The sequence below is a fragment of the Anoplopoma fimbria genome, chromosome 23 (assembly GCF_027596085.1).
Source record: "Anoplopoma fimbria isolate UVic2021 breed Golden Eagle Sablefish chromosome 23, Afim_UVic_2022, whole genome shotgun sequence".
Lineage (NCBI taxonomy): Eukaryota > Metazoa > Chordata > Actinopteri > Perciformes > Anoplopomatidae > Anoplopoma > Anoplopoma fimbria.
The window spans coordinates 4,715,006-4,732,312 of NC_072471.1; the positions used below are offsets into that span (position 1 = coordinate 4,715,006).

At 38.0% G+C, this 17,307-nt stretch overlaps 2 protein-coding genes across 4 annotated transcripts; one reads left to right on the forward strand and one right to left on the reverse strand.

The window, feature by feature from the left end:
- Positions 1-359: 359 nt before the first annotated feature.
- On the forward strand, positions 360-8,501 carry cax1 (cation/H+ exchanger protein 1). 3 transcript variants are annotated; one of them, XM_054624692.1, is made up of 20 exons: positions 360-556; positions 1,772-1,948; positions 2,277-2,404; positions 2,737-2,845; positions 2,934-3,050; positions 3,147-3,208; positions 3,305-3,481; positions 3,582-3,767; positions 4,350-4,446; positions 4,702-4,843; positions 4,965-5,148; positions 5,255-5,354; positions 5,455-5,573; positions 6,237-6,274; positions 6,428-6,603; positions 6,989-7,125; positions 7,364-7,458; positions 7,654-7,732; positions 7,827-7,935; positions 8,103-8,501. In XM_054624692.1, exons 1-20 carry the CDS (start codon positions 484-486, stop codon positions 8,174-8,176), a joined length of 2,379 nt encoding a protein of 792 aa, XP_054480667.1. In that variant the 5' UTR covers positions 360-483; the 3' UTR covers positions 8,177-8,501. The 3 variants fall into 3 exon arrangements, with proteins under 3 accessions (XP_054480667.1, XP_054480668.1, XP_054480669.1); XM_054624693.1 differs by having other exon boundaries at positions 6,428-6,558; XM_054624694.1 differs by having other exon boundaries at positions 6,428-6,558; positions 6,992-7,125.
- Positions 8,502-8,903: 402 nt separating this feature from the next.
- On the reverse strand, positions 8,904-16,044 carry klhdc10 (kelch domain containing 10). The gene is made up of 9 exons (XM_054624608.1): positions 15,815-16,044; positions 12,711-12,932; positions 12,440-12,594; positions 12,147-12,295; positions 11,946-12,030; positions 11,775-11,841; positions 11,645-11,692; positions 11,306-11,445; positions 8,904-11,180 (listed from the first exon to the last, which is right to left on the reverse strand). Exons 1-9 carry the CDS (start codon positions 15,897-15,899, stop codon positions 10,971-10,973), a joined length of 1,161 nt encoding a protein of 386 aa, XP_054480583.1. The 5' UTR covers positions 15,900-16,044; the 3' UTR covers positions 8,904-10,970.
- Positions 16,045-17,307: the final 1,263 nt, after the last annotated feature.

A 17,307-nucleotide genomic window follows, 5' to 3' on the forward strand; every position in this document is an offset into this window, starting at 1 on the left:
TCCTACAAAAAAAATCGTGTTCATATCTTGCTTCTGTTTTACAAAACCAATAACAGTATGCATCAGAATGCATCGCACTAAGCTTGTGCATCTGATGCTGTCTGCAATATCACACTGTGTTAATTGATTATAGCATTGAGGGCGTTCAAGTTGCTGATTTTCAAATCCTACACACAGTAGCTTTAAAAAAAAAAAAAAATATAAAAAAAAAAGAACACATTCAAAAACATCCACAGAAAGAAAGATAGAAAGAAAACATGTGCAGGAAAGGCAGAGGTCCTTTTAAGAATGCACAACATGAACAAATCAGATTGAAAAGGTTACAGTGTCTCCAGCTGCTCCATCCTCCCCCCCTCTGATGGTGGCGCTGCTGTCACACCTTCTGCATGAGGAAGCACCAGAAACACGCACGGCAGACTTCATAAAGAGGGTTGTTAACCCTCGACGCACAGATGATACAGAAGCGACACCCGGACAGACAGAATGTCCCACAAGAAGTCCTCATCGATGCCAGCTGATGCGGAAAACCTGCGGAGAAGATCTGCGACTGATTCAGGTGAGACCAAACTGCTCCTGCTTCTCCTGCAGCTTTCTGAGACACCTCCTTTTGGAAAAAAAAAACTTTAAAATAAAAAAAAAAAAGTCTTAAAAAAAAAAAACAAAAAACCTAGTCTGTCATCTGCTGCTTTAGCGTTGGGTGTTTTTATTTCTTTGCTTCTTTTACATTTGAGTTTAGTCGTCAGTGCGTTCATCAGAGTCACCTGTGCTTTCACACTTCCCTCCCGGTCTGAACTAAACATTTAGAGGACTTCCTGAGGACTTTCTGTTTGACTGTCAAACTCCACAAAAGTCTCTTTTATTCCTAGAAGAAGTGAGGTCGTTATAAAGTTCTGGACGTTACTTTTGATGCAGCCTACCTTTATGTCAGTTTATGTGCTCAATGTCTAATACCATGTGATGATCACAACTGATTAATCAGAATGTAGTTTATTCAGCTTGTTTACATCATTGTTAGTTTGGTGGTTTGACAAACTGCCTCACTTGACAAGGAATAATAAGCAGCCATTGATTGTTCCAAACTTGAATTCTCTCATCTACCCACAACGTCTGGCTGTTTTCATGAAGTTGTCCACACTTTAAAAAAAAAAAAAAAAAAGAAAAAAAAAGGCACCAGGCCGAAAGTGGATATGAGTTTTCTATGGAGTTTAAATGTTATTTGTGAATGTGTGAGTCTGGAGCATCAGCTTTAGGTTGCTTTCCAAAAATCTGAAACTTTAACTTCACATCTTTTATCAGACATGGGGAGTAGAACATTATGAGCAGATGGATTATTTCCAGTACAACCAGCATATTTAATTACAAAGCGTAGCACAGTACAACTGAGTTTTCTTATGTGCTGCAATGCATTTATAATGTGATCAGTCTTGGCAGACAGCAGTTGTCAGAGTTGTGGGGGAGAAGGGGGACACTGTGCATGACTCTCAGGAGGTTTTTGTTAGTCACACACATGTCCATGTTCCATGTTGGAAGGCGTTGGTCCTGGATGTCAGTTTAGCTCTACACCTCTAATTCCTTGATACCTATTAGAGGTAACTTTGTGTGTATGTTTATCATTTCACTACACCATCTCCTGTCTCCATTCAGCATCGTTTTACTGCTGAATTTGCAAAAAGAATCAAGTTATTTCAAAGTATTGCTTGATGTACTATGCCTTTTTTTTTTTTTTTTTTTGAAGCCATAACTCCGTTCTCCCTGATATTTCCTTATTCAGAGCACTCTGTAGATCCTGAACAGCATCACCGGTTTCCACGGCGACAGTGCCAAACTGATTTGCACTGTGTTGGCCCCCAGCATCCGGAGCTAGGCGCAGCCGAGACGCCTTCCCCAGATGCTTCCGCACACCAATTCTGCCACTACACACCGAAATGTTTCCTCGCCATCCACAGAGGTGACTGTCACAGTTTATTTTGTGGTTAGTTGACACCACAAAAAATATGAAAGCACTCACAATAAACCTCTCCAGCAGATGTACGAATTTGTGAAAGGAAAGTTTAAATCTCTAACTTTGGATTTACATCCAGACAAAAGTAAACAGTAGCTAAGTTTCTGTAGGAATCTGTGGGTATATACATTGGAGCTGTTTAAATATAGACAGGAGAAGTCAACTGAAAGAGTGAGTGCATGGATCTCTGCTTTTTTTTGGGTGTTTTCATGTGGGATATTTTCCCATCTTGCCACGTGGAAGAGTTTTTTCTCACAGCTGCGATCTGCCACAGGAGGACACGGTGCCTCCCGATCTACTCCGTCTCGCTACGGAGAGGAGGGTTGGCATGAAGGCACCACAAAGACCACAATCAGAGCTGAGAATGAGGTGGAGGCGCACAGGGAGGCCAACAACTACAAGGTGGGCCATGACTGGGTTAAGGAGACACTTTCTCTCCAAACACAAACCTGCATCCAATCACTCAGAATCCACTTTTTCAGTTTTATTCAATAAAGAATTTAAAAAATGCAGATGTGCAAAGGATGTGTTGCTGCTTTTCTAGTTTTGTTGAATTCAGTGTTTCTCAAACTGTGGGGTGGTCCTCTCCTGGGGGCACTGAGGCATGCAGGGGGTGTCTGCATGACTGAAGGGGAAAATATGGAGTTGTTAAGAATACCAGACTGTTTTCACGTTCCTTGTTTTGTGTGACATACTTTGAATCCAAAATCACGTTGTTGTTGTTTTTTTTTCAGTTTGGCTTCAGAAAGTGGAAAGGCAATGTAACGGAGAAGCCCATTGAAGACCGATCAGACATCATCAAAGAGCTCTACTCTGATCTTAGCATTGTTAAGCCTCAAGAAGGTATATTTTTGCATTTAAATTTATATCATTGCACATTGTTGTTACGGGAAAGCAATAACCTGTGTTTGTGATCTCTTCTCTCCTGCAGGCTCAGTGGTCACCTTTGGGAACATAGTTTATGTCATTTTATTTGGATGGTGGATATCTTTGATCTACTTCCTCATTTGTCCTGTAATGTTTCTAACAATCTTCGGTGCCCCTTATGGTAAGTATCCTATAATCCAGCTGCATCACTCAGAGGATTGTAGTGTGCTCTGAAATATGGAACATCATGACATTTTTTTTATTGCTTTTTTTTCAGGAAAACTTTGTTTAAAGCTGGCTTGGTACTTTATTTGGCCATTTGGGAAGTCGATGGAGAAGGTAATTTCTTATATAGTTTAAAAATATTACCATATTTAAGTGTCACAAAAGTAGCTGAGAAATGTTATTTTCTGTTGTCATATCTGCCCTTTTCAGGCAAGTGATGTAGTTAAGAGATCTATTGCAAAGCCTCCAAAGTTTGAAGTCATTCCTGAAGAGCGGGACGGTGAAGACAACAGGGAAAAGGACTCTGCGCCCCTTCTCATGTCTTCCCCAATCCCTGTTATCATCCCTGTCCCAGAACCACCAGCTAGAAAAACTACAAAACGCTGGGTAAGAAAGTCAGACTCCAAATCACTTGGTGCATTGAAAGTTTTTAAATATTTCTATGTATTCTGAATGATTTTTAATTGTTCTTTGCCCCCCTCTGCAGTGTCGCATCAGCACGTATATATGGCTGTTGCTGGGTTACCCTGTCCTCGCTGTGGTCCACTCCCTGGCCTGTGTGCTCTCCTGGCTGCCGATCTTCACTATACCTGTAGCCAAGATGAATGCTCGCACTCTGACCGTTGTCCTCCTCATGGAACCAGAGGACATTCACATTCACAGACTGGAAAAGGTACACATTCATTTTGAATGAAATGTCAGCGGTTAGTCGAGATTGATGCATGATGAGCACTGCTCGACTCTAGCTAATCTACATTTAGATTCAGGATGTATCAAAAATTCCAAACTGATTTAAAGATATCTCTTTTGATGAGATATCAAGGCATCTGGTCATGCTCGTCAAACTATCAACTGCAAGATTTTTGTTATTTCTGCCTTTATTAGCTTTGACAACATATAACTGAAGTTCTCCCCGTGCATCTACTAGGACTTGTTTTCCTTTAGGGTCAGTTCAACAAAATCACAAAGAACATAGTTTCCCCCAAGTGGTGTGTTAAATGTACTGTACGTAACTTGCAAATGTTTTGAGAGATATGCTTCTAACACTGTGGACAGTTTTCATTCGGAATTGACTTCAGCTCTATATGAAAATTGACATACATTACCCAGAGTAACCAGGATGTTGTTCATGGAAAGACATGTTGCTGATGTAATGTAATGTAATGTAAAATGTAATGATGCCACTAGAGGGAAGCAGAGAAAGCTTTTTTTTTTTTTGTAACTTGTGGTGAGTACTTTATGTTCTCTTTTGCAGACGGGGTGTGAGACCAAGGTCATCTTATGCTGTTATCATGCTTTCAATGTGCATTACTACAAATACACTGTCCAAGGAATCAACATTTTCGCTCTCAGTATCCTTTTTTTTTTTGGTTGTCGGTTATAGCTCAATGAAAGTAAGAGGCTTGTAAGAAAAAATGTCATGAGGTCAGCTGTGGTAACATTAGATTGCTTTTCAATATACTCAACTTCTTTGTTCGTACAAAATGTATCATGGTGGTGTTGTGTGCACTGCCAGCTGCACCGTTCTGCAGATGTTCGTGGTAAATACAGTACAAGTCTGTCTGCTGCGTATTCATTTGTTCTCCTTAAGTCTATGTTCCCTGCAGACCTGCTTCCCCTGGTATTCATCACTCTCATTATTGGCTATACTGACCGTGAACACCATTTCTGCAGTGCACAGACCAAGTTTGCCACAGCCATCACCTCCATCATTCCTCTATCCTACTATATTGGCATGGGTATAGCCAGGTAAGGTTTATTTTTTCTGTCTCTGGCCAGTAGACGAATGTGAATGAAAGGAGAAAGTACATGAATTATGATGCACAAAACATGAAATGGTTGGTTCATTGGTAACTGCATATTCCCGCAGCATTTCTGCACAGAGTAACTTTGCAGTGGGAGCCGTGGTGAATGCGACGTTTGGCTCCATCACAGAGATGACCTTCTACATCACGGCACTGCTGCAGGGACACAATGCAGGCACCAAATGTTATGAAGAGATCGTTAAAGCAGCGCTCACTGGGACCTTGCTTGGGTGTATACTGTTTGTACCTGTGAGTGCACGAGGAGGACAAATGAACACATGTACATATCTGTTAACATGCAGCATTATGATCCTCTGATATGATTCTGAACTTTGTGTTTGTGTCAACTGAACAGGGTATCTGTATGATCATTGGGGGCATTAAACACAGAGAGCAACGGTTTAACAGTCGGTCGGCCGGAGTGAGCTCAGCTTTGCTCTTCATATCCGTCGGAGGTATGTGTGGCAGCTGCACATGTAACTCGTTTTTATACAGTATGTCCTCCACCAACAGATCCATAAACCGTGACCTTCCTGTTGTAACATGGTCCCCTAGGTGTGTTTGCTCCCACCATCTACTCAAAGACCTTTGGTAATCTGGTGTGTGAAAGCTGCACCAACATCCCAGGCAACGGCAGTGTGCCCTTCACCTGCAAAGATTGTCACTACGACATGGTGAGTTCGAGAACACTTTTTAATTCCAGTTTTTTTCCCACCGTCCCTACATTTGGATATGACTAGGAGAGCAGCAGGGTGATTCATGTTTGTAGCAACGCATTCTACACACTCCGACCATGAAGATTACACCTTTTTATGGTTCTCACATTTTCATTATATAAAAGGTTTTCAAAATATTTTAATTTTTATATAGCACCTTCTTAAAAACAGAGTTTACAAAGTGCTTCAACAGACAAGGCAGCAAAAAGCAAGACAATTAAACAAAAGAAAGCTTAGACAAATTAAGGTAAGACTTACACCCTGATAAAGAGAAAACGGTACAATAGATGAAACGATAAAAACAATCCGATAGGATAAAAATAAAATGAAATAACGAGAGAATAAATAGAATAAATGAAATAAATAAATAAAATAAATAAACATAAAATAGTATATGAAAATAAGATAGTAAAACCAATAATAAAACGGAACATTAAAGCGACGACATCACATGAAAGCCATTCTGTAAGAATGTGTGTTAAGAGATTACTGATTCTGCAAGCCTTATCTCCTCAGGCAGGTCGTTCCAAAGCCGAGGGGCCCTGATGGCAAAAGCACGGACGCCTTTAGTTTGTCCTTATCTTTAATGTTCACCTTTTTTGTTTTTTTTGTGTTTAACAGAGTCAAGCTGACCCACAATTGATCCTCTCCCATATCGAGTAAGTCCATTTGTGTGAAATGATGACGATTTAGCACAAATTATGACATTTGGACACATAAACAGCAACATGAAGCGAGGCGGTAACTGTAGTTTTAAAGTTATCAACTCAAAAGTGTTTTAACTAGTTATAAAATACAAAAATGTGTTCCAGGCCCCTGGTGTACACAATTTCTGTGCTGCTGCCTGCTGCGTACCTGATCGGCCTCATCTTCACACTGAAAACCCACTCCCACATCTACGATATCCATATCAGCGATGGCCAAGAGGGCAATGGGCATGGCGGTCAGTACGCACATGAGGGTACCAACAACTACCACCACCCCACTGGTGAGGTCACCACTGGCCATCACCTTGTAGCCAACACGTGTATTAATGGCGGCATTGTTTCCACCAGCCACGTTGCAACAGGTGTGTCTGTGGTGTGCATGTGGTGTTCTTTTAATCTTTTGGGTGACGGAGCATGAAATGGCAAAGCACTGATGCCTGTTGCATGCTGTATTGGTGCATGTAAAGAAAGCTTTTCCCTTGCAGTGAGGTAAAGTTGTGCATGTGCATGACAAAGACCCCTGAGCATGCGAAGGGTGAAGAACTTAAACACAAGAGAAAGTCCAGACTTTGAACTCCATTTGATGGATGTGAAAGACTCCCTGCAGCAGTGAGGTAAGTCAGAAATCTTTAAATTGGATAAGCTTATCGTTTTGTATTCAACCAGCAGGTCATCATGTAGTCCACTGGTCCCGGTTGAGGGCTTTTGGAGTGCTGATTGCTGCCACAATTTTGATGGCTTGCTGCGCTGACCTCAGCACAGAGAACATAGAGCCATTGCTGACCCATTCCTACATCTCCCAGGTATTCAAAACACTTTGTTCTTTAAAGAGAAAGTCAAAATGTCGCTTAGATTCTAAGTTTAATTGATTCTTGGTTATAGAAGAGAATGCAAACCTACAATTCATGTTGAAATTCACAACCTAGAATACCTTTTTGATAATCCAAGAGATAAGAAATGTAGTTTTAACGGAGCCTCAACGTTAACTGATGTGTTTTAGATTTAAGGACAATGAATTGTGTGTCTTTGTACTTTGTGCAGTACTTCATCGGTGTCACAGTGTTGGCCATGGTGCCAGAGCTTCCTGAGATCGTAAATGGGATCCAATTTGCACTGCAGAACAACATCAGCCTGAGGTACGAGTCCACTGTGCTGTTGTAGTATCATTTTTACTTTTTGCCTAAATTCTACCACTTTCCACCAAAGACCATACTTTCATTTTGAGCAATGATAGATCTTGCAACATTTGTTATTAAATATATAATGAATGACAAACATGTAATAGTTTGATGTCTAATTTGCCATTGTTAAAACATATTTTTTGTCTACAGCCTTGAAGTGGGCAGTTGCATTGCTGTGCAGGTCTGCATGATTCAGATTCCACTGCTCATACTCTTCAATGCCTTCTATGTAAGTGCAATAAATAAGTGTAATAAAAGAGTTCTTAACAAAATGCAGTTGCTCCAATCCTGACTTGTTTCAATCCCGACTTTTCCCCCCACAGGATGTTGGATTCGTGCTTGTGTTCAGTGACATACATCTCTGGGCGAGCATCTTCAGTGTCATTCTGGTCAATTACATCTTCATGGATGGAAAATGTGATTACTTTCAGGGTAAGTCAGGATGCAGATTTCTCCACATTAGATATGGACATCATACATTCACAAAGACCAAGATAGTATATTAGATGTGTTAGCAAGATGGTCATATCTAACATCTAAACCATGCAGTTATGAGTAAGTGTGATATTTAGACTATAATCAACTGTTTCGTTTTGCAGGCACGGCTCTAGTGGTGGTCTACCTCATCCTTTTGGCCCTTTACTTCTTTGCTCCTTCTCCACGCTCTTGTTGATCTGCTTGCCAAGAACAATCCTAAGGCTCCAAACATGTTAAGCCACTAAAACAAATACACTCACTTCAGGTGTTGTGGATTCAGTGGCACAAAACATGGAGAAAGATTTGGATTGAGTTTTGAAAGTTGACTGCAGAGTTGTAAGTGTATAGCTGTCTCCTTCTTGTCAATATGTGATACTGAGCAATGTTTTGCGCGTTTGAACATATTCCCAAATTCTGACATGTCATAAAAATCTGTAACTTCGATTGTTTTGCTCTTGCATTTAAATGTAAATTGGTGGTATTCATTTTTGGTTCTGATATATTGTAAGAATTGTTTTATACAGGACATAATAAATGCATTAATTTATAAAACTTCTGTGAAATAAGACTACTCTTTCAACTAGTGCTTTATTACCTACAAAGTTATTTTTTTTTCATTTTTAACTTTTGAATTATTTACTGTCAATTTTATTGGATTTGCATTTCAGTTACATATTAATATCTTGGCTTTATGTAGCTATAATGTTCATTATTGACATTTTGGCACTGTTGGTACGTAACAGGACCAATGACGTGCATGTTATCACTTGTATCCGGTTCTTGGGATAGAAGTGGCAACAGCAGCGCATGCCAAAATAGTCTAAATAAAACAATTTTGGTTTATTTCAGTTTTGTATCATGCTAAAGATTAGTCAATCAAAGTGAATGGGGGAGCACAGAGCTATTTACAGAACACCTTTATTGACAGTACTCCAACACAACATTCACACAAGCCTACTGTACAACATTTTAGTGCTCATCTTCAAAACTATGTCCCTCAGTAAAGGTTCGGTGTTAATTTTAAAAGCAGGAAATTACATCATGCATAAAGTAGTTTGCTATGTAGAACAGAAATAAAGGGGAAAATTAAAGAAGTGCAGGAAGATCAAACCATATGGCAACATCCCTTCCTAAGCCTCACCTCACCTTTCATTCATCGTTAGAATAACTTTGTCCAAGTTTCATTTATTTGGCATCTGTTAAATTAATTTATTCCACATATGAACTGTATATGTTTAACAAGTGCGTTTAGGATTAATACCCAAAAGGCCCAATATGCTGTATCCTGTCCTTAAGTCTACTGTCTGGCCTTTAACAGAAAGAGAATACAAAGTCTCTGCATTCTTGGCACCAAGATGTTTAGTGAATATATGTAATGTCTTGGTCAAAATGGCTAAAATGTCCACTTCCTTTTAAAAACACAATTTACAACATAAACCATTTGTCCTAATATGCAAAGGTCTTATACTGCCTATTATTACTGAAATGTCAGCCTCATTAAAAGTTTGAAAAAGGCACTGCAGTAAAAACAAATGCTGGTATAAGCCTGCTACTAAAAACAACTCCCTGTGCAAAACATGTCATGTCATCAACAGAGAGGGAGTAAATGTCTTAACAGAACGAAGTCTTTATTTGAATAAAAGCATTTAGAATTAATTTTAAAGAGCACCAGATTCACAGTGATGTGTTGCATGGTTCGGTTTACAAATGAGATCTGAAAGCAAACGGTAATTAAACAATTTTGAAGATACCTACCCTTAAACATTTCTGCAGACTGTTTTGCAGATTAGACTGTAAATTAATGAATAATGAAAAATACAGGAAATACAAAGGCCCAGACAAAAGCAGATCCAGCATTGAACCTTTCCTTCACTAATTAAGAGCATACAGTGTTTCTGCGTGTTTTAGCTAATTTACCATAAACAGCATATATTACTGGTGACCATTTTCGAGGCATATCATACTTGAACTGAAACTTAAAAATGTTTTTCCTTCCCTCAAGGCAGACACTGGTTTCCATTAATATAGTATGAAAACAACTTCTAAGAGACATTAAAGATTGGTAATCCTTCAAAGTGAATTATCATGTTGGCTTTCATTTATGTCAAACTTATGCAATATAACTTCAAGGATAAAAACACAAAGAAAATCAGTGTGATTGATTATGTTAAGAGAGTCTCAAGCTACTGGAAGTTGATTTTCATACCATAGGGAGATAAGGGAAAGAAAAAAGACTGCCATGAAGGTTGCAAATTCATTAAAAAAATTAATAAAACGGCATGTCGGAAGTAACAAAAGTTGTAAATGAGATTTGGATTAAATTGGCTATTATTTGCAAAAACACTGGTATGATTCTTTAGCAACTACTGTCTGCAACATTTTAGACTTAAGATAGACTGATTATAAGATCTATTTCTTTTAAAAGTAAATGTCCACAAATATGCGAGACAAAGTGTGCAAACAGCAATATCAGATGATGAGAAAAACTGGGGGAAAAAATGTAGTCCTTCAAATAAATACACATGCATTCTTCCTTTGCACAGAATTCTTAAAAGTACTAGAGAAGGCAGATCTTTTTTTTTTTTTTAACACATGGGAGAGACAGTTGTTGAAAATATGACATGGCAAAATAAAGTATTTCCAGCCATCACAGTTTGGAGGATAAGAAGCGTGAATTCATGTTTAGATTGACACAAAGGCATCATGTAAGGGGGCGGGGGTGATGAGTAAAATCCATAAAACATTCCACATTTAATTAATTTATCTTCACTGAAACAGCAAAAAAAAAAAAGAAACAAAAAAAAAGGCATCCCATTGTTTTTGGTTTTAAGGCGGGGCTACGTTAGGCAAAGGAGGGAGAGGGCCATTTTTTCCGTAGAATTTTGCTATGAGAATTGCTATGAATTCTGTGCTCTGTCAGACCTCAACTCCTCCCAGTCCAGCCCGGCCTGTCCCATCCATTCATATGTCCGTCCCCCCCACTGTGCGGCTTATTTCAAGCGTTCAATTAGTTCCTGTGTGAGGCCCAGGTTGAGCAGCTGCATGGTGGGGAGGGAAGTCAGGTGGGGAAAGGCTTTGAGGAGCTTCTCCCAGCATAGCTCCAGCAGGCTGGGCCCAGCCAGCCAGATCTTAAACAGAGAGCCAGTTCTCTTGTTCTCATGGATGTTCACCACTCCGCCATGGATGTACATACAGCCAGCCTTGGGACAGAGTGAGGGGAAGAGAGAAACACGTACATATTATAATTAATGTAGAGTTTAATACCTGAGGTTTTAAGCTCAAAGCCCGGTTGACGAGTGATTAGAGACGGTATTGTTGTACTAACAGGCGTGACAGCAGCACAGTGGAAGTAGGCCGGCTCAGGCATCAGTGCTGGTAGTTTACTCCACTGGAAAGTCTGCAGGTTGATCTTCCACAGATCAGCTAATATCAATTCCCCGTTGTAGCCTCCACAGATAAATACATCTACATCAGAAAAAAACGAATGGTCAGACAGTGTTAACGTAGTTCATGTGTGAGCTGGCAGGAAGTTACTTTCAAACATATGAGGATGTGATATCAGATATCAGGAGCACCTTTTTATCTTTGAAGCAGAATTACAGAAGTATGATATTTATTTTATTTGGCCACATTGGTTGCACAGCATTATCAAACATAATCTCACCATTTCGTATTTGTACACAGCTATGGCATCTCCTAGGAGCAGGATACCCTGTCAAAAGCACAGACATTTTAGAATGCTGTGAAAGAGAACAAAAACAGGCTCAGTTAAAAGTGAGGTGCAGAATACAGACCTATTTTGTCATGAGGCTTAGTTGTAATCTCCTCCCAGGAATTGGTCTCCAGATTGTACGCATGTATCTATTAAAAAGACACAATATTTACTGTCAGTCTAGCAGTGGTGAAGATGGATTTTGCTTGTGTACAAAATGTCTTTGCTGAGTATACCCTTAGAGGTGTAGTACCTTGTCCAGAGGGTAAGATGTCCAGGACGTTCCTCCTCCCAGAATGTAGATCCTCTGTCCGTCATGTGCTATTTCATGCCTGTACCTGTGACACACACACACACACACAGTAGCATGCCATGTCAATGAATTGTACCTTTCTGAAAAGTTCCCTAGCTTGGTTTGATCCTGTAGCACATTCAGGCGACACAAAGGGCGTACCGTTCTTCAGGCAGGTCGTCTGGAGGGTTGTTGGGCTTGAGGTGAATCCACTCCCTGGTGGTCAGGTCCAGCCTGTGCAGGTCTGTGCTGTAGATGTAGCCCGTCGTCCCTCCAAACACGTACAGGAAGCCATTTATAATGACCATTGCCTGAGGGAGGAAAGATATAAAGTAACAGTTTAGTAAGAAGCAGCTCTAACGAATTGAGAGTTGTGCATATCCAGTCGTAATATTTCAAAACCCTTAATTGAATTTGACCCAGTGAGAAATCAAATGAGAGATTTATGAGGTTACTTGTCCGTAGATTCTGTTGGGCTTCTTCCCCCGACAGTTGAGCAGCGACCACCGCTTGTACTTCACGTTACAAACATGTACGTCATTGCCATTATTTTCACCAAAGGGGATCCCGGTGCCGCCGAACACCAGGAGGTTGTTGCCGTGCAAAACAGCTGAGGAAACAAAGCAACACCAAACTATAATATACAAACACTTTTTTATTTGTTTTTGTGTATAAAATACTAATATTAAGTCTTGAAATGTCGTAAACTATTAAACAATGTCTCACCTGACATAGACGCCAGCTCTGTGGGCATATAGCCCTCGGTTTGAATCTGCTGCCAGCAGCCGGTGGCAAAGTGGTACCTCCAGAGCTCCCTGAACAGCGGATAGTCTTCATTCTCCGAGCCTCCTGACTCATCGTAGTCAGGGTTGTACCCTCCAAACACATACAGATTAGTGTTGTCAGCAACACAGCGATGCCCACTGCGGGCAGGAGGCGTACGATGACCTGCACAGGGAGGTACAAAGTTTCATAGGATGAGGAGAAGGAGGGGCATGCTGACAGAGATGCTAGACATTGTGAAATCATGATAATGCATTTTTTTTTAACCGTCCTTCCTTGTCACAGAATGCTGAGGGCAACGCCATACTGAACACAGGTAGTCACAGGGACAACACTTGAACATGGCTCACCAGGCACTGCCCTGATGACAGATATATTCCTTTGTGCAGTGAGTTCACACCCAGTTCAATCTCAACTCAATACATCTGCTTGGAGACAGTGAGCCATAAAAACCTTAAACGACACCTAAGCAATAGGCGTGTCCTCCTCATTGTACTGTATATACTGTGTATGTAGTGCAGTCCAAATGAAATGGCACTCTGACACTAATGCTGACAGACAAGTCTATTCATATCACACAGTGCTGTAGTTAAAATACAGAATCAGACATTCACAACGTTATCTGCGAGGTTCACACTTTTACCTTATAAAAGGAAAATATGCAAATAGCAGAGAATAACACATTACCACAATAATAAGATGTTTAGCCTGAGGGGTAAAAAGTTTTCTATGAGCAGGCGCACAATAACACAAGGCAGAGCACATTAATCCAAATCTTATGTTGTACCTTTTGTTTTTTGTACTAAGAATAGAAGCGAGGCCTACCTAGAACTCAGCACTTGTGTTTCAGCCAAACCAATGCATTGTTAATAATCAGGTTTGTGATTTGGGAACAGAGGCAGAGCAGAGGAATGCTGGCACACTTTAGTCTGGGTGCTTCAAGCGTTACATTAGAGATTTGAAGATGCTTTTGTCCAGACGACTGAAAAAGTGCATTCAAACTCATGAGGAACAAGAGCTAAGTTTGATAAAGTTTGTAGGTATAACCCTTCCAAATAAACAACTAAAAGTGTGTTCAGAAAGCTAACCATGACCACATGCTTGAAGTGAATGCGATGTTCACTTGTGACATGTGAGACAAGCCCAAACCTGAAGAATGAATGAGTGCGCAGTGTGGAAAAAAAGGCTCTTTCTTCAGATATTACTTATTTCTACTGAGCTGTAACCACAAAAAGAATGTAAATCTTTAAAAAAAAGCAAGAGTTTGGGTCTTCTTTTAGCATTTGCTAGAAATGCCAGTACATGTAATACAATTTGAGACCAACAGGGCAAATAAAAGTATCTGGCATAGTAAGCTGGTTAGTTCTGAAAGCCGATTGATATCATAGAAAAGCTAAAAATAAAAAAAAAAAGTCTTGACAATATCAGTCAGAGGAACCTCAGTTGGATTGTGTGCTAAACAGTGACTGTAGTTTGTATCTGTGAGACACAAAAACAAGGAAATGGACCAGGACCAGGATCTGTACAACATACATACATACATACATACTGTACAACATACATACATACATACATATATATATATATACAGTACCAGTCAAAAGTTTGGACACACCTTCTCATTCAATGGTTTTTCTTTATTTTTATTTTTTTCTACATTGTAGATTAATATTGAAGACATCCAAACTATGAAGGAACACGTATGGAATTATGTGGTAAACAAACAAATGCTCAACAAACCAGAATATGTTTTATATTTTAGATTCTTCAAAGTAGTTGAATGAGAAGGTGTGTCTTTTGACTGGTACTGTACATTGACCATGTATTGATATAATCATGGGTTTTGAAGTGATAAAGCATATTGTATGTGTGTATGTTCTACCTTGGATGAGTGATATTCACCTCTCTGTCAGACTATATTACACTCAACACACATATTCTCCTCACCAATAAATAAAGAGACACTTCCACTCCACTTGACACTTGACTCCATTTAGACTTACCTCTTACTTATATACTGTTAGAAATTCCCTTTTGAATGATTTTAATCTAATAAGTATCTAAATAGGGGTTAATCAATATATATATACTTTTGACTGGTACTATATATATATATATATATATATATATAAATATATTTATATTTATATATATATATATATATATATATATAAATATATTTATATTTATTTATATTTATATATATATATTTATATATATATATATAATATATTATATATATATATAAATATATATATATATATATATATATATAAATATAATATATAATATATATTATATATATATATAAATATATATATATATATAAATATATTTATATATAAATATAAATATATATATATATATATATATATACATATTTTATATATATATATATATATATATATATATATATATTTATATATATATAATATATTTATATATATATAAATATATATATATATATATTTATATATATATATAATATATTTATATATATATATAAATATATATATAAATATATATATATATATATATATATATATATTTATATATATATAAATATATATATATATATATATATATATATATATATATATATATATATATATATATATATATATATATATATATATATATATATATATATATATATTTATATTTATGTTGTACAGAAACCCTGCAGGTCTATTAAACCTAATCAATGATCTTGTGTCAGGCCATGCAACTACAACTAAGTAACCTGTGCAGCTGAAACACTTTAGAAACAGTTTCTTTTACCAAAAAAAGGTGAACAACTATGATTACAATCTGTTTTCATTGCACAACATGCATCCCTGAAGCTAATTTAACAAGATAAACAAGCAGAGTAGCCTCATGCTGCAGGCTGGAGCAGGAGCCCTCTCAGTGGCTGCAGCAGCGTTGCAGTGATCAATACTCAGAGGTGGTGTGTGGGTCAGCTGATCACGGCCCCACGGTGCTGCTCTGACAGGGAGAACCGGAGAGCTATCGGTAGCATGCTGCTCACCGACCCGCTGGTGTCTCACCGTGCGGCGGCCTGTGTGTCAGCCTCTGGAACCTGTTCAGCTGGTCCGGACTGCGAGCAGCTTCAGTGTCCGACATCCTCTCCATCCTCTGGAGCTCCTCACATCAAATGCATAAAAAAAAAAAAAAGAAAACCCAGACAAACATGTGCTAAAGTGCTGATAAAACATTATAAATCATTTCACATCTGAGTCAGTAGGAAGCCATTGAGAAAAATGTCTACCCCCCCCACACTCCCTTTTCTGACACTTCACCAATCAGAAGGCTTGTTATGAGGAAGTTGCGTCATTGGAGAGAGGGAGGGACTGAGCGTGTGTCGGGTCTCCAAAACAAAAACAACTTGGTTTTTTTTTTTTTTTTTGTGCATGGTCCAGAAAATGATTCATGTGGTTCAATAGAAATGTCCAAGTTGCACAATTTGAATTTCAAACACACACAATGTCACCTTTCTTTAATTTAGTTTGTTTAAAATATCACTGAGGTTTAAATGTTGGAGAACAGGCTACTTTTTATTCTATTTAGTTATTATGCATAAAAACACACTAGTATCTTATCTTATCTTATCTTAAAACCACCAAATTCCAAGAAATAAGAATAAGGACATGACTTCAGTATCTTTACTCTGAACAATATCAGAAAAAAACTTCTTTCTTTTTGTGCATGGTCCAGAAAATGATTCATGTGGTTCAATAGAAAAGTCCAAGTTGCACAATTTTAATTTCAAACACACACAATGTCACCTTTCTTTAATTTAGTTTGTTCAAAATATCACTGAGGTTTAAATGTTACCTCATATATGTCATTCTGGCTACTTTTTATTCTATTTATTCTATTATTCTATTTATTCTATTTATTCTATTTATTCTTTTTTCTATTCTATTTATTCTATTTATTTTATTCTTTTTTATTCTATTTAGTTATTATGCATAAAACACACTAGTATCTTATCTTATCTTATCTTATCTTATCTTATCTTAAAACCACCAAATTCCAAGAAATAACAATAAGGACATGACTTCAGTATCTTTACTCGTAGCTATGGCCCTGAACAATATCAGAAAAAAACTTTTTTTTTTGTGCATGGTCCAGAAAATGATTCATGTGGTTCAATAGAAAAGTCCAAGTTGCACAATTTGAATTTCAAACACACACAATGTCACCTTTCTTTAATTCAATTTGTTCAAAATATCACTGAGGTTTAAATGTTACCAGGGAGCATATGTCATTCTGGCTACTTTTTATTCTATTTAGTTATATTGCATAAAAACACACTAGTATCTTGTCTTATCTTATCTTATTTTATCTTATCTTAAAACCACCAAATTCCAAGAAATAACAATAAGGACATGACTTCAGTATCTTTACTCGTAGCTATGGCCCTGAACAATATCAGAAAAAAACAACTTTTTTTGTGCATGGTCCAGAAAATGATTCATGTGGTTCAATAGAAAAGTCCAAGTTGCACAATTTGAATTTCAAACAGTAGCTTCAAACA

Excerpts from the sequence above, each read along its gene's own strand:
- cax1 (XM_054624692.1), top strand. The coding sequence starts at position 484 with ATGTCCCACAAGAAGTCCTCATCGATGCCAGCTGATGCGGAAAACCTG. Across the intron at positions 3,768-4,349 it reads ACATTCACAGACTGGAAAAG|ACGGGGTGTGAGACCAAGGT; the intron begins GTACACATTCAT and ends TCTCTTTTGCAG. Across the intron at positions 7,126-7,363 it reads CCCATTCCTACATCTCCCAG|TACTTCATCGGTGTCACAGT; the intron begins GTATTCAAAACA and ends TACTTTGTGCAG.
- klhdc10 (XM_054624608.1), bottom strand. The coding sequence starts at position 15,899 with ATGGAGAGGATGTCGGACACTGAAGCTGCTCGCAGTCCGGACCAGCTG. Across the intron at positions 12,031-12,146 it reads GACGACCTGCCTGAAGAACG|GTACAGGCATGAAATAGCAC; the intron begins GTACGCCCTTTG and ends TGTGTGTCACAG. Across the intron at positions 11,181-11,305 it reads ACTGTGCTGCTGTCACGCCT|GCTGGCTGTATGTACATCCA; the intron begins GTTAGTACAACA and ends CTCTGTCCCAAG.